The sequence below is a fragment of the Dermacentor variabilis genome, chromosome 11 (assembly GCF_050947875.1).
Source record: "Dermacentor variabilis isolate Ectoservices chromosome 11, ASM5094787v1, whole genome shotgun sequence".
Lineage (NCBI taxonomy): Eukaryota > Metazoa > Arthropoda > Arachnida > Ixodida > Ixodidae > Dermacentor > Dermacentor variabilis.
Window position 1 is genome coordinate 94,216,765 of NC_134578.1, and position 17,233 is coordinate 94,233,997.

The 17,233-nt window shown below is 46.9% G+C and overlaps 1 protein-coding gene across 1 annotated transcript in view; it reads left to right on the forward strand.

Annotated features, from left to right (window-relative positions):
• Positions 1 to 17,233, forward strand: part of LOC142563876 (putative diacylglycerol O-acyltransferase Mb3761c) — a 546,482-nt gene that overhangs the window by 280,124 nt on the left and 249,125 nt on the right. Inside the window, exon 3 of the mRNA XM_075674553.1 lies at positions 15,623 to 16,172. Within this exon, the coding sequence (XP_075530668.1) occupies positions 15,854 to 16,172 (319 nt within the window). The 5' untranslated portion in view covers positions 15,623 to 15,853. The remainder of the gene's footprint in view (positions 1 to 15,622; positions 16,173 to 17,233) is intronic.

Here is a 17,233-nt window from a genome sequence, read left to right on the forward strand (position 1 = left end):
CTGCTAATGTCGTTCGAGTGCATGTTGTGGTCAAGTTCCTTGAACCCATGTCAGACGTTCTCGTCCTATTGTATTTGTTGTCTCCGTTCCTTATCATTGAATCAATACGGAACCTGAGATAGTGTAGAGTGGTGTAGTAAATCCCTCTTCATGTATTTAGCAATGACGCCAGTCTTCAATGAATTCTCATGAGTTTGTGTCCTGATTCTTAAGGACGACAGTGCTGTGCAAACGCCTTAGACTGTGTGGTGCGCCTCGTGTCTCTCACTGTGTCTCGCTGTGTCTCCTTTACCCTTCTTATATCTGAACTTTCTATTCCCCTGTTCTCCCCCCAGTGTAGGCTAGCCAACGCGACATGTATCTTTTTTTTTTCTTTTCACAATAATTCTTTGTTTATAGTAGAACAGTCTTCTTATTAAATCAGAAAATTGATGACTTCGTTAGAACAAGCACCGACAGCCTGTTTAACGCTGTTCACCACTGTGGAGATAAGTTTCGTTAGCTTATGATGGTCCGTATGTTTAGCGCACACAGAGACGAGTACACACGAAGACACGGAATGACACGCGCACAATGTGAGAAAAGAGGAAAAAGGAAGCAAAGGCACAGAAGTGAACAAGACGCTCATTCGGTTTGCTACCTTACGCCAGCGAAAGAGGGTCGATGGATGAAAAGAGAGAACAGGGAGGAAAGGAGAAATTGAAGGTAGGGAGAAATGCAGGGATGTTCATCAGCATTCTTTGCGTGCTCCCTTGAAATGCTTTCCACTTTCCTTTCTTTTCGTATAATGTACTATACAATTTTTTTTTACCGAACAAGCTCATTACAATTCATATCAATTCTACATCCGGTTTCCATTATGAAAACAACGCTCCTTGCACTAGCCTCCACGTGAACTATGTTTTTGTTTAGTGTTATTCTGTTTGCGGCTCAGTTTGACACAACTCAATAATCAACCTGCAGAAAGCGTGACACTCATTGATTGTTTTCAGTGCACGCGCAAGTTAGAAAATTTATTTTCCTTTCCTGTACTTTCATTTTTTGTCGCGAAACCAACTCAATCTAATATGCGTGCTAGTATTGTATGTCGTGCTTCATAGATTTGTGGCTGCTTTTAGAGCGAACCTTTATCTACGAACCTTCGCGTGCGAGCGCCTTTGACTCTGTATAGTGCCGGCTCTTCATGCACGTCTGGCTACCCCCGTCTCTATCTATCTATCTATCTATCTATCTGTCTATCTATCTATCTATCTATCTATCTATCTATCTATCTATCTATCTATCTATCTATCTATCTATCTATCTATATCTATCTATATCTATCTATCTATCTATCTATCTATCTATCTATCTATCTATCTGTCTCTCTCTCTTTCTCTCTTTCCGATCTTTACGTTCCCCTTCTCCCTTCCCCCAGCGCAGGCTAGCCAACCAGTCTCTTGACTAGTTAACATTTCTGTGTTCCTTTTATCTATGTCTCACTCTCCCGTGTATTCCTCACCGTGCCGGCTGCCTTGGCGAAAGGTTGGTACTTATATATATATATATATATATATATATATATATATATATATATATATATATATATATATATATATATATATATATATATATATATATATATATATATATATATATATAATGGTGCAGGAAAAAAGCAGGCCCACGAGTGTAAAATAACCTATCCATACAATTGCCGCATATGGCGTTCAGGCGACTGCCAGACTTCGTCTTCGTCTAGTCCAATTCAACTTCTTCGTTCCCTTCACCGTAACAATATATATATATATATATATATATATATATATATATATATATATATATATATATATATATATATATATATATATATATATATATATATATATATTTATATATATATATATATATATATATATATATATATATATATTGTTACGCATGAAGAAAACGAAGACCAGTGAACGTGCTTGCGGTCCCGAGTGGAAGAAAAAAGAAGAGAACGACGCTCAGTTGATAAACCAGCTGACCGCTCTTGCGCTCACCTTCGCGACCTAAAGTAAACGGTCCCCTTCATCCGTAAGGGTTATACACGGTCTCCTTCGCGCGTAACAAAGTGGTGGAGGTGCTGGGTATCGCTCACAACAACGGAACCATCACTGCCGCAGCTTCGTCGAAGCCGTCGACTTGCCGGCCTCCCGCCATCAGCCGTGACCATCTTCGACATGCCAGAAGAAGGAGCCACTCCGAGGGCAGCGCCTAGCAGTCCGCTGCCATACTACCGAGTTCCACCCACCTTCGGAGGCAAAGCGGGGGAAGATGCCGACGAGTGGCTCGTCCACTACAAACGAGTGAGCAAGTCCAACGGGTGGGATGCAACCGCTCAGCTCACCAACGTGGTGTTCTCCCTGACCGATACCGCCCTCGTGTGGTATGAGAACCACGAGGACGCGCTTACGACGTGGGAACATTTTGTTGACGAGTTAAAGGCGTGTTTTGGGGACTCAGTCGCCAAAAAGAAGCGTGCGGAGCAGACACTGTCGCAACGGGCGCAGCTACCAGGTGAGACATGCACAACATACATCGAAGAAGTGTTAAAGCTGTGCAAGGTGGTCAATGCTCGCATGTCGGAAGAAGATAAAGTTGGGCATTTGCTGAAAGGAGTGGCTGAGGATGTGTACAATTTTCTAATCGGAAAGGAGAGCCTCAGTTCTGTGTCCGACGTCATTCGGCACTGCAGAACTTTTGAAACGCTCAAGATGCGTCGGATTGCGCCAAAGTTTGGTCGGTTGGCAAACGTTACGACGGTTGCCAGTGTGGACACGAGTCCTTGCCTCGACCTCCCTTCGACCATCCGACAGATTGTCCGCGAGGAACTTTCCCGCCGCGAAGGGTTGTTGCATTCAACTGTTGACCACCATGGCGTGTACACGTCACGTGAGGCTATGACGGCGCCACATTCGGCCCCTTGGCAACCAATGGTTACCGCAGCGGCCGTGGAGTACAGCGCAGCCCCACAGTCGAGGATGACAACACGCCCGCCGACTCCGCGCTATGACCGATGCACTCAGCGCACGCCTTCTCGACGCCCGATGTATCGTCGTGACACACGCCACGAACCAACCCACTACACGCGCGAAAATGATAATATCCACTTCATGGACGAACGACCAAGGTTTAGACCTCTCCCGGTGTGTTATTCCTGTGGTGTCCAGGGTCATATATCGCGGTTTTGCAACCAGCGTATGACCACGTGGTATGGCCAGCCGTCAGAGTTTTCTCGGCCCTCCGAACGGCCACACGGTGCCCCGTGGCCAGCGCACGTATCGTCTGGCGACGAGTATTGGCCGAGCAGCTCCCGGAATCGCTCCCCAGCATCTGACAGAAGTTTGACACCCCCACCGCAACGTCGTGCTCCCCGTTCTCCCTCACCGCTGCGTCGCACCGCGTCCCCTTCGTCACCGGAAAACTAGCTAGCGCGGCCGATGGAGGTGAGGTCGCTGGAGACGTGCTACTGACAGAAATACCTCCTGTGTTGATGCTGAAAAACAAAGTGCGCGTGCTTGTAGATAATGTCCCTGTGATGGCTCTGGTGGACACAGGCGCAACAATTTCGGTCATGAGTGTCTCGTTTAAACACGTGTTAGGGCGAAAGGTTTTGTTTAAATGGGACGAAGATTCAAAGTTCTGTGGAGTGAGTGGTGAGCCGTTGCGACCTATTGGTGTGTGTAGTGCTGACGTATTTTTGGGAGGCCATGTTATTACGACAGAGTTTGTAATTATTCCTCGGTCGACCCATGATGTTATTCTCGGCATGGACTTCTTGCGGGAGTGTGGTGCTACTGTCGACTGCCGCACCGGAAAAGTATTCTTAAGTGGTAGGATTCCATCAGGACTCCTGGAGAACCCTGTAGATCGCGAAACTACACTGTGTGTTTGTGGTGATACGGTCATACCTGCATCATCTACCGTTTGCGTTCCCGTTGTCTGTTGCGGCGCCGATTCCGACTGCTTCGAAGCTACCGTAGAACCAATGCACTTTAACTGTATGAAGAAAAATGTTTTGGTTCCACATTGTGTGGTGTCGATCAAAGGCGGACGCACTGGCTTATGGACCGTAAACTGTTCTAAGGAGCCCGTTATACTACCTGACGGCATGAAATTAGCCTTCGCCAGGGAACACGCGTCCTTATCAGTGGCTCAACTTACAGATGTGCCGGAAGAACCTGACGGCCACAGTTCGGAAACGGCCCTTTTGTCGATGGTCAATAAATCGCTCAGCACGAGTGAACGCCGAACGTTAGTGGGTGTGCTTTCGAAGCACGTTTCGGTATTCGACTTTGCGCAGAAGGACAATATACCTGCAATCCCTGCGTCTCGAACGCGCCATACCATCAACACGGGTTCGGCAAATCCGATTAGACAAAAGCCATATCGTGTTTCACCATCAGAGCGCCAGATTATCAACGAACAAGTGCACGAAATGATGAATAAAGGAAGTCGTACAAGAGTCAGCAAGTCCGTGGGCAGCTCCAGTGATTCTTGTTAAAAAAAAAGATGGATCTTGGAGATTTTGCGTCGACTATCGCCGTTTGAATGCTGTAACAAAAAAGGACGTGTACCCACTCCCACGTATTGATGACGCAATAGACTGCCTTCATTCCGCCTCTTACTTTTCCTCAGTAGATTTACGATCCGGCTATTGGCAAATTCCGATGCATCCTGACGACAAGGAGAAGACTGCCTTTGTAACCCCTGACGGGCTCTTCGAATTTAATGTGATGCCATTTGGATTGTGCAACGCTCCGGCAACTTTCGAGAGATTTATGGACACTGTATTGCGTGGCTTGAAGTGGAACATCTGCATGTGCTATCTCGACGACGTCGTCATCTTTGGCCGCACCTTCAGCGAACACAACTCGCGTCTGGATATTGTCCTGAACTGCATCAGAAACGCTGGTCTAGTTTTAAACTCTAAGAAATGCCACTTCGGAGACCGCCAAACCCTTGTGCTTGGGCACCTCGTCGACAAGGATGGCATCCGCCCTGATCCCCAGAAAACAGCAGCCGTTGAAGCGTTCAGTGCACCGCGCTGTGTCAAGGAGCTCCGTAGTTTTCTGGGGCTTTGTTCCTATTTCCGCCGATTTATTCCTAAATTCGCCGACGTTGCGTATCCGCTGACATGCCTGCTACGAAAGGACACCCCCTTTGAGTGGACTCCGGAGTGCGACTCTTCTTTTCGTCAGTTGAAGTTCCTGCTGACGTCACGACCGGTTCTTCAACACTTCAGTCCTTCAGCTCCGACAGAACTCCATACGGATGCCAGTGGCATAGGTATTGGTGCCGTCCTAGTTCAACGCTGCGGTGACCGCGAACACGTGATCGCATATGCAAGCCGCTCATTAAGTAGGCCCGAGCAGAATTACACTGTGACGGAACAAGAATGCCTCGCGGTAATATTTGCGGTTCAGCGGTTTCGTTCTTACCTGTATGGACGCCCCTTTACAGTGGTCACCGACCACCACTCGTTGTGTTGGCTTGTGAATCTTCGTGACCCTTGTGGCCGCCTTGCGCGCTGGGCGCTCCGACTGCAAGAATACAGCTTCACCGTCTCTTATAAGAGTGGTCGACGACACGCTGATGCGGACTGTCTCTCGCGTATGCCACTTAGTACTACGGACTGTGACGCCGATGACTTCGATCACCTCGTGGCTTCTGTGTCGCCGCGTTTTCCAGACTTCGACTGCTTCAAAACCGAACAGCGAAAAGACGATAAATTAACACCGCTCTTCACCGCTACGACCGCCTCGACGACAGCAAACCATTTCTGTGTACGTGATGGACTCCTCTATAAGAAGAACTTTTCCAGCACTGGCGCACGTTTTCTCCTAGTGGTGCCGGAGAGCCTTCGCACAGCGATTCTGCGTGCTATGCACGACGACCCTACGTCTGGCCATCTGGGTTCGGCGAGGACGCTTTACCGGATTCAGGAACGCTTTTATTGGCCTGGAATGCGACAATCTGTTGAGACGTATGTGGCCAGCTGCATGCAGTGTCAGCGCCACAAACGGCCATCTACTGCTCCGGCAGGTCTTCTGCAGCCGATCCCGCCTCCAAGCACGCCTTTCCAACAAGTGGGCATTGACTTCGTAGGCCCATTTCCCAAATCAGCCAAGGGAAACCGCTGGATAGTTGTTTGCGTCGACTACCTCACACGCTACTGCGAGACGGCGGCCGTGCCCTCCGCAACTGCCACTGACGTTTCAACATTCCTGCTGCAATATGTGATCCTGCGACATGGTCCGCCCCGCGTGATCATCAGCGACCGTGGACGACAATTCACAGCGGACGTCGTAGAGCAGCTGCTTCGTTTGTGTGATTCCCACTTGCGTCACTCGACACCATACCATCCACAGACGAATGGGCTTACGGAGCGTACCAACCGAACAATTGTAAACATGCTATCTATGTACGTTTCATCCGACCACAAGAACTGGGATGACGTACTGCCTTTTATCACGTACGCATTCAACACCGCCAAGCACGAGATCACCGGCTATAGCCCTTTCTTCCTGCTGTACGCACGGCCACCCCGGTACACAATCGACACTGTTTTCCCCTTCTGCAGTCACGAAAATTCCACTGTCGCCGAGACTCTCTGCCTCGCCGAAGAAGCTCGTCGTATTGCTCGTTTGCGCACTTTGGCATCGCAGGACAGATCAAAAGTACGCTACGACATTCGCCACCGTCCGGTAACCTATCGCCCTGGTGATTTAGTCTGGCTGTGGACTCCAGTACGGAAACGCGGGTTATGCCAAAAGCTTTTGGCCACCTACGATGGACCGTTTGTGATTATTAGCAGACTCACGGAAGTCACGTATAACATAGCTCGCCTCACGGCGAGTGGTAGAAGAGCTGCCAAGACACAAGTGGTCCATGTCGCCCGCTTGAAATTGTTCACGTCAAGACACATGGATTGACTCGCCCGGCGGGCTTCGTCTGCGACGAGAGGAATGTTACGCATGAAGAAAACGAAGACCAGTGAACGTGCTTGCGGTCCCGAGTGGAAGAAAAAAGAAGAGAACGACGCTCAGTTGATAAACCAGCTGACCGCTCTTGCGCTCACCTTCGCGACCTAAAGTAAACGGTCCCCTTCATCCGTAAGGGTTATACACGGTCTCCTTCGCGCGTAACAATATATATATATATATATATATATATATATATATATATATATATATATATATATATATATATATTATGTGCTCTTTAAGATAGTAGTTACGTGTGTCACATTGGATATCACGAGTGCGCGAGTACACCGTGTGCACACGCCACTTTCCGTTATACCGAAGACGCACGAACACAATGAGAAACATTTTGATCGTTTTATTAATCGTTTGACGAAAGTATCGCTTGACGTAGGTTCCAAGATGTGCCTCGGATCTGCGGCATTCATTTTACTGTGAAATCATTTTCCATATATTAATTCGCGTATTTTGGTGCCTGGTCAGCTGCGGTGCCTGTGTGCTTGTGACAATCTGCCAGGGAACACTGATTGACGGGTTCGACCGTTTTTGTTCCCGAGGTGGCCGCATTTCGACCGGGGTGGAACTCTCGTTCCGTTCTTTGCGTGAACAATAAAGAACTGCGGGTATTCAAAATAATCAAGAGCCCCTCACTACGACGTGCCTGCAATCTGCAGGCATGTCGCAGCTCTGCAGGTACGTCGTCGACGTACCTGCAGAGCTGCGACGTGAGTACCTGATTACCTGCAGGTACGTCGAGATACCTGCAGCTAAGCTGCAGGTACGTCGTCCAATCTGCAGCTTCGTGGCATTAAACCCCATCGAGGCAGTTTTCTTGCTTGAATTTTTGTTTGTTGTAGTTTTCTTTTTGGATTAGTCTAACGGGATATGGGTACATGCCTTATCCATGTCCTCACACCCACCTGTAGTCTCGCAGACATTGAGGGGCTTAGAGCAAGAAAATAAATAAATAAGAAATAAATTATGCCGACGCTGTAGGCGCCTCTGTTGGAAGTAGCAAAACAGGTTTGCCTCCATAAATAACTTTGTGCTAGCTGGGAATACTGCAAATCGTGCGATACATAGTGAGAAAAATGTTATATATATATATATATATATATATATATATATATATATATATATATATATATATATATATATATATATATATATATATATATATAATTCACGAAACCACTTGATGCGCACAGCGGAAGGGGAAGCAGTGGAAGTATTGGACATGGAGACTGCCAGCATGCGGTTCAGAAAATAAAGCCGATGTGGAAAAATGTATCTGCGTCGGTTACGACAACACTGTAATAAACTCGGTCATCGTACCAATGTTTTTTTTTTACATTCTGCCAAATCTTTGCACATTATACCATGATTCGGAAAAATATTAGATGCGCTCTTTAGCTTCTTTATTCGCACGAAATATTTTATGAGTACACGCGCTCTGAAAAAAGAGGCATACCTTTAGCACACGTGTCATGTCCAAGCGTGATCGTTTCAACAGATGATAATGAAAAGAATCGAAAATTTCGATTAAGACTTTCAAGCGCCGAAACGCAAACGAACGGCGTCCGCTGAGCTGACTTGAGCGGGTCGTCTCCGGCATGCAAAGCATAAGAAGCTATTCACTGAGCCTGCCTGTTGTTTGCAAATATTGGCACGAACTGTGAGGGTGAGTCCAAGCTTGGTATTTGAAGGGTTGAGCAACGAACTCTGTAGCCCACGCGGTCTGTAACGTTACACTTCGCGAGCTTGCGGTAGGCTTCAGCTCCCCTGCACACAACACTTGCGAATGACCTGTGATGAGGCGATCGATACCAGAGGGGAAGGGCAAAGGAAACGAAGAAAACGTGCGTGTGTGAGCTACGATTGCATGCGGATCCGGAAGCCAGCACCGGGAGCGGCGGATCTTCACTTAGGTATACGCTTGCCATTGGCTCGATATGGGAATGGCCGGCGGTCCACCGCAGCTGCATTAATGAGCATTAGCCGGCACTCTTGGGTTCACCCCGGGTAGCAGAAGACGTTCGGGCGAGCTCTGCTTCGTTATCGACCGTAATGAACCGGAAGCCAGTCAAACACACAGCGCAGACATCATTGCCCCGCAACATTAACTGTTGGTGTATGGAAGCAGCGTGAGGCCGACCGGCAGGCACGGTTAAGTATACCTAGGGTTAGAAAGACACAGTAAATACACAAATAAAATAGGAGATAAAATGCGGAAACGTTAACCAGAAGAAAGGTCCAGTTGGCTACTTGCACACGTTGGAGAAAGGGTAAATAAGACGAGGAGGAAGGAAGAAAAAAATAGAGATTATCTGTCCGCGCAAGCACGCGAAAAGCAACTGTCAACGATTACAGTTTCTCATTGAGTCAACTTGCTTTTAATTAAAAACAAAGCACTACTGCGTTTAGAGTAACTTGGTTCGACGCCATCGGATCAGGGTCCAAGAATTATGTTCTCCCTAAAGGGACGATGGTCAAGCTTGTCAAGCCTGGGGCTTTCCTTAGTGCACTGAAACGAGGACAATCGGGCACAAGGTGCGCAATTCTCTTTTTTGTAACCACAAACGTGACATTCGGGACTCGTGGCCATTCAAAATGACAAAGGAGCAGTCAATAATCAACGCTACTCCCAGCCATAAATGAGAGTTACGTTCCGTCGTGGTAGGTCGCGCGAAAGGCAGAGCTTCAGGTGGTGATGCAGGAAACGAAACCGCTCATTTTTAATGCCCGCCTAATTCCATTGGGCCAATGTCACCGCGATGTCATAGGAAACGACCAAGAAGATGCAGGATGCCTTGTTGGGCAAGTTGGTTCATTGTATTTGGAACGATTGGATGCGCTTTGTAGACAATCACGAAAAAGAAGACGAGACAGGCGCTTGCCCCTGTCCTGTCTTCTTCTTTGTGATTGTCTACAAAGCGCATCTAATCTTTCCAAATACAAGAAAATGCAGTTGCTCGATCTGGCCATGACAGTTTCGAAGGCGTTCTCTCCATGGTAAGGGCAGATGCGGCGGGAAACCTACGCGCGCTTGCACCTGCGATAGAGCTTCTTACCAAGCTCGGTTTTAACAGCAGAATAGGGCAAAAGTAACACTTGCAATTGTTTTCTCGAAGCGGTTATCTGACGCCTTATTCCGCGCTCTCAACTACGTGTATTTAGGGCAGTATTAGAAGCATAAGCATTGCCGGGGGCGCGTGAGAAGTCACCTTTAGAAGGCTCACGTTTTGCTTAGTTCTTTATTCCATCCTATCTGCACACTGTAACATATCAATTTCGAAAAACAAAGGAACACAAAAAATATATATTGTTACTCAAGAAATGCTATTAGAATGGAAGAACCCAAGATTATTTTTCTAAAATGGCTTTCTTTCCCGTTTCTAGTAGAAGAGAGAGTTTCTATTATTATTTTTTTGTTTTAACAGAACTGGTCCCCATACGCTAAAGTGAAGAACTTGTCATCGATGCTACGAGCGAAATTAGATTTGTTTGTCCACATGCTGTCCTCAGTTAAAATTCCTGTGCAGCTTCACCAGCCGTGCAAGTAAACGCAGATGGATCTTGTATGCGCGAGCCAATTGGCCTCATTTTCTGAATAATATGCAGATACAATCGGGACGATTGATGCCAGTCAGAGCATGGCCATGTGAACTTTTATTGTCAATGCTTAGATGTATCGCGTAGTGCCGGTGTCTTGACACGAGGTGCCTTGTCGGGAGGCCGCATCTGATATGGTTTTGCTTGACGTGCTTCTCTGTGCATGGGTGATCAGTTATGCTGGGACCACATCGCACGTGTTTTGTTTTTTTTTTCTTTTTTCGCTGGCGAAAACGCGATGCGCGGCTCCGCGCATAGTACAAGCGCAATCGCGGCGGTTCCGTGCCAGCCGCGCCGGCTTTGTCGCGCGTTCCCCCTAGCGGTTCCGCCAAGATGCGCGAATGACAACTCCATCTGGTGGCGTTGAGGGAGTCAATGCGCGGCGCATTGCGTGGCGTGCCATTCGCGCTGCAGTCAACGCGACGCGGCGCGTGTTTTTATGCGAAGCATACTAGCCGCACAACCACGCTCTTCCTTGCTGCGCCGCGCGCGGCCGCGTAGCTACCATATGACGTCATAACAGCTGCAAAAGCGGAGGCTCAACTCGTGCGCTCGCCTGCATGAGTTGTTTCTTCGTCTAGCCGAACCAAATATAGCCAAGCAACAGCAGTTCACCAGGCTAAACAGTGGTTCAACAACTAAAATAAAGGCTAGTATGCTTCGCATCCTGGGCTTAACCTTAGCTAAGCCACAGCCATTTTTTCCACTTCCGACAGCGCCGCGCGTCTACGCGATTTCCGTGGGCGCGTTCGTCGAAACGGCACCCGTGCACCTTGCGCTGCGCGTCATTCGCGAGAATTGCACCATGCAGTTCCAGCCTTGCAGCCGCATCGCAGCGTATGAGTCTTTCGTACTATATGAAAACTGCGGTCACGAGATGGAGTAAATGTTACTCCCTTAATGAAACACACTATCTAACATTATTTTTTCTTCTGTATGATTACGAAATAACAATAAAGATGATATATTGGTGCAATCACAGAAAAGCAAGCTAATAGAAAAGAGAACGGAAATTATATAGTAAGAAAAAAATTCATGCGCATACTCCTCTGTGAGTGGTCCACGTATGCATAAGCATTGGGCCACTTGCTCATCTCCATCTAGACCAGTGTTATTATCAATGTTATGAAACTTGATCTATGAGCTTATCAACCCTTATAAGTCGTTATCAACGTTATCGGACTAGATCCGACCCTTATGGGTTTTTGTGAACCTTATCGAACTTGACCCGACCCTTATCAACCGTTATTAGTGCTTGTTAACATTATCAGAATTGATCCGACCATTATAAGCCCTTATCGCTCCGTAGCACCTTATGAATCCGCGACGAACAACTGTCAACCGTGATAAGACCCGTATAATCCCTCAGCTCGCCTTACCATCGTTATCAAGTCATTGACTGCTTCTCTGTCTGTGTTCCGCCATGTGAAGCGCATAAACCGTCAAAGATCTGTGGCATTTTGATCGGCGAAGGAAGGCCCGAACGGAAGGCGCATCCCGCGACCACCGAAAGGCAACGGGGATGCGGCGTGGTTGGCACAAGGTTTTTTTCAAAATTCGAACTTTCCTGATGTCTACAAAGCACCAAGTCTACTCTACATGTGTTTCTAGAGATGGCTTGTATTCTAACATCACCAAATATATCACCAAAGCCTTCACAGCAACAATGTTTTATACGTTATCTTCGTTATAGTGATTCGTTTTACGTGAAGGACAGGTTTGCTCGTTTAGGCATAGAAATGCTAACGCATTTAAAGTTGCAATATTAATTTTTTCAATAAAATGTTTAATATTGTATTTTCTTCTCAGCGACTTTGCTATTCCTCTTTCGGTTCATTGTTGGTTTCTCGTTATCTCGTAGAAACGCGTCAGCACCATAACAGCGTCTGCTTCAGGTGATAGGCGTACCTCTAAGGCTTAACTCATGAGACACTTCACCAGCTTTCTGGGCGCACTGTTGCTTGCAAGTGGTGGTTTTAGATTGGATGCGCTGGTACGATCTCATTCGGGATATGTTTCCAGTGTGTCTCCCATGAGTTGCCCCGCTTCTGACGAATGATTACCAGTAGGACTCGCTACTACTAGCCTCTGGCTGTGAATCGAAAACTTGTTTGTATTGCATGTGTGATGACTGAAAAGCAAAAAAAAAAACGTAAGAAAGTTGCCGTGTTGTGCCTTCATCTGTCAGCATATTTCTTGCCTAGGCTATAGAGAATGAGAAAGAAAAAAGAGAATAGCTAAAGGAGGTCAGCCTGATGGACATCCGGTTTGCTACCCGGCACTGTGGGTAAGGGAAAAGGGGAGTAGGACGAGTAAAGGAGTGAGCCCCGCGCGACACAATATGGTACGGAGCTCATTGTAGGGCTATAACTGTTAAGTGAAGACGTGCTCATTCTGAGGTAGTTAACACGACAACGGCCCACACCGACGGTGCATCTGCGCCAACAAACTCACTAAAAACGTTTTCTGTTAGAGGGACTGAGAGTCAGTGTCGCATGAACAGTACTCAGTTAACCGACGTTTTACAAATGGTCACATGCGTCTTACGGACGACACGCGTGTACCCTGTATGCATATATACTGTACTCTGAGACACATTTATCCCTGTACAGCTTGTATTCGGCGTAAGCGAAAGGGGCTCAGTTAACTCTGAGTCCCAGTCATAAGGAAACCGTACGAATATGGCGACGTAACTCCCGTACATGGCCTTGTCATGTCGTGAAGTTCTGCAAGTAAACCTGCACAAAAAGTAGCTCAATACGCATTCTCTGTCCCCTTTCCCCAATTTCGTTTAGTACCACTTAAATTTACTCCCTATTACAGACCCGGTGCCAAAGACCTACGGTTATCACACAATAAGCTCCCGGTGTTCTTTATTCCTCATCATTCATCCCCTCTGTTTTAATTATATTCTCTGTTATCCCTTCTTCTACTATATCAAATAGTTCCTTCCCCTTACCTATGTCCTCACTCTCCTTCTCCTCTTTGCCGAGTAGCAAGGGCTAGCTAGTGTGCTTCGAGTGTTCTCGCTGCCCTGTAGTCACTTTTGTTCTATTCTAGCTTGCGATGGCGCAATTTTCCTTCGAACAGCTGCGCGAGTTTTTTGTAGGTTTGTACGCTTGTTCGAACTGGGGAGAAAAAATATTTCTTTGCAGAAAAAGCCTTCTCTTTGCAATGGCGATATGAGCGTCTTCTTATGTGAGCACATTAGTGCTGCCGTATACGAAGACACAAATGCCCGTTCCCCTGCCTACACGGATGTTGGTGACAAGCTCTAATTATAGGCACTTAACCGCGTCGGCAGGTCCACGCGGCTCGACGGCCACATACCGGCCCTTGTCACGGGGCACGAAGGCTTTTATGGACAGGGGATCATTTCGTTGACTCTGGAGAACGACACTGGTTCCTTATCCTATAATTCCTATCTCATCTTATCTTATCGTCCATCTTATATGTTTCACATACTTACACACATGCTATCGGTACAGACCATGCGCGGTAGTCTCGTTCCCAATTTTTTTTTTTTTTACCTTTACAAAGGGGCCAGTGCCAAGTGTATGTTGATATTACTCTTGCTCTTAAAGCCGAAACATCTAGCCAGCATGCTCACATGGAAAATGGCTTGCGCAGTGTTTTAACCTTTGCTTTATTCGAAACATTTTCAGCATATACGCTATTCACAATGTCTAACGTCACACACCTTACTGAAGCTTATCGAAGAATACGCATCGATGCGTCACAAAGTTTAAGCACCTTCATGAGGATCATTTTCATTGTTTCGAGCGTAATTATGTCAGCGAAGTGAACTTGCGCAGCTGATCGTTCTTGCCGTGTGTGCACAAGCCACCGCAGTAAACAAAATGATCAGAGAAAAGGAGCTACCAGCGCGGAACCTGCGGACACCAATGTTTCCTCAAAATAAAGCTAGTAAAGAAAGAGTTCCATTTGGGAACAAGCGTGCAGGCTTAATATTGCGTATGCGGCTACGTGTCGGAACACGCATCGCAGTTCCACCGCGTTTTTTTTTTCAAAAGACAAATGTTGGTAGTCGTGACTATTCAAAGACAGAAAGCCGAACCATTACCCTTGCGTTTACTTTTGGTTCGTGTGTTGATATTGTTTAGGCATTTTGGTGGCACGAGCATCGAATGACAGTCTTGTTCCTTGCGCAGCACTTGTGGTTCACCTCCTCAGAAGACCGGGGAGGAAATTCAAAATAAATCAGAAAAATCTAGAAAAACATTGTGGTTCAAAATTCATGGGTTTCACAATTGATATGATATCAGAGCATAAGTTTACTTACAAGTTGAGTTACTGAAGTGCCTGGAATAATTAGAATTAATTAGAAATGACTGAGGCGATCGCGAACAAAATTCAACATCAACCAGAAAAAATAAAGAAGAAGTACAGTGCAGAATTCATGGGTTTCGTTATAGATGTAGTAGGAGAGCATAACTTTAGTTGGAAGTTGAGTTACTGAAGTGCCTGGAATAATCAGACTTGATTAGAAACCACTGATTACCGTACGCCAAAACACAAAATAGTACATTTTAGAGACCCGCCACGTAAGCAGGACTTTGTCGAAATTACTGGAAACCCGGAAATAGAAAGCGGAAGTAATTACGTCACTAATGGCGTCCCACACAAGAAAATGGCATGATATTTAAGCTGCAAATTAAAGGCACACAGTTGCCTCCGAGTTCGGTTCGTGCGTTGCGTTCACTAAGCACCAAAGCCGAGGTGCTAGTGCCACTAAGAGACACCTAAGTCATAGATTAAGGTCGCCTACCATTTTTGTTTTCCTCAGCTTGCTGCGTTTAAGGTGTGAGTCTGCTATGGAAGAAATATGTCCCTACCGAATACCGTAAGTAGAAGTGCACAGTGCACGCTTATTGTTTCTGCATAGTCATGTTCCTTCTGGGCGCTGCTGCGTATCCTTCAGTCCAGAAAAGAAAAAAGTTTAGTAACTTGACTTTCCTCCTTTCCTTCATGTTGTCCAGGAGCCATGATGACGACTTCCCCGCCCGGCACCTGCGCGTGCGCGGAAGCGGAATACCGGAGAAGAAACCTGCCCATAGAGGGCGCCAGCCGCAAGGAAAGCGATGGCGATAGCGATTCCGGGACCAGCATGAGTGCCCGGGGTTCTCCGCCCGAAGCGGTCTCTTCCATGGCTTCGTCGGGCGCCCGGTGACCCTGCCGGTGATCTGCATCAGCCCGCCGGCGAGCGACGCATGGAGGACGGCCGGCCGCCGCCGTACTCAAGTCGTGGCTCCGTCGCTGATCACCGCCAGGTGATCATCGACCTGGACGACAGTCGAATAGGCGCTGGTGTAGGGACCAGAACGAAGAAGTCTGCGCCGTCGTCGCAGCCGCAGCAGCAGCAGCAGCAGCAGCCGTCGCAGACGCAAGAGCAGCAAACCGAGCCACCGGTGGTCATACCACGCTACATGCGCAGCGCACCGATCAAGCTCCTCACCCACCCCGTAGATAGGAACCTCACCTGGTACTTCGTGGCCTCAGTCGCCTTCGTGTCCGTCTGCGCCGTGATTGGTGAGTTTGTAGGGAACCGCTCGGGCGGCACACTGATATCCAATTGTTCGGAGCAGACATGATTTGCTAACGCGAAAATGCCTTCTTGGCATGCCTGTACAGTGTAGCAAACTCGCAACTCTTTGTTATTCATATTGCCTTTCTTTTTTTGAGGCGGGCGCGATTAGGTTGCGCAAGATTGTTCCGTAAGCATACTTTCTGTACACTACTTGAAACCTCTAATTTAAAATCGATGATTCATGGGGTGGCACTACTCGTTTTGTGAAAACAAAACCGACCTCCTATAAACGAGGAGAGCGCTTGATTGGTCGGTCCAGACAACCCCGCAGGTGACCGGCGGATGCTTGCGTCGGCGGTTACGTAAATTCGACGTCAGGCCATTGGAATAAAAACATATTGCAATAGTTTTACGTTACAGGGCCCCTGTTTCAGTGAAAGAAAAAAACAGAAACGCTTGCGTAGAATACGCGTGCAAACGTTATCATGAGATCATAGGCGCGCAAGAGCTTTAAAGCTATTTAATGCACTAGAACATGCCTGTGCATACAATAACAAAATATTGCAACAGGAAATTTTAAGACGATCTTAAAACCAATATATCTACTCAATATAATTTTACGGTAATACATTCAACAATGAAACTTCGAATTTTTTTACAGTACTATGCATTACGACATCACATAGTAGTTTATTCCACGCATCCTCAGTTGTAACAAGAATGCAAATATTTAGAACAGTCTGTTCTATATTTTAAATGGGCGATGTGCTTCGTACGTGGCCGTAATGTACCCAATGTTAAATAGCCTCAAATGCCCACTTTGAAGTACCCATGCAACATCAAAAAAAAAAATTACTTCGAACTATTAATCTGCATCCTCTGATGTACACTCTGAATTCCGTCCTTCCTCCTGAGACCTGATACTGACTGTTCCCTACCGTATGATCTAAAGATATATCTAGTGCCGTGTTCTGGATTCTCTCACATTTGCTAATATTTGGATGTGTATATGGCTGCCACACGGTACTCCCGCGCTCCAGAAGCAGCATCACAACGGTTTTCT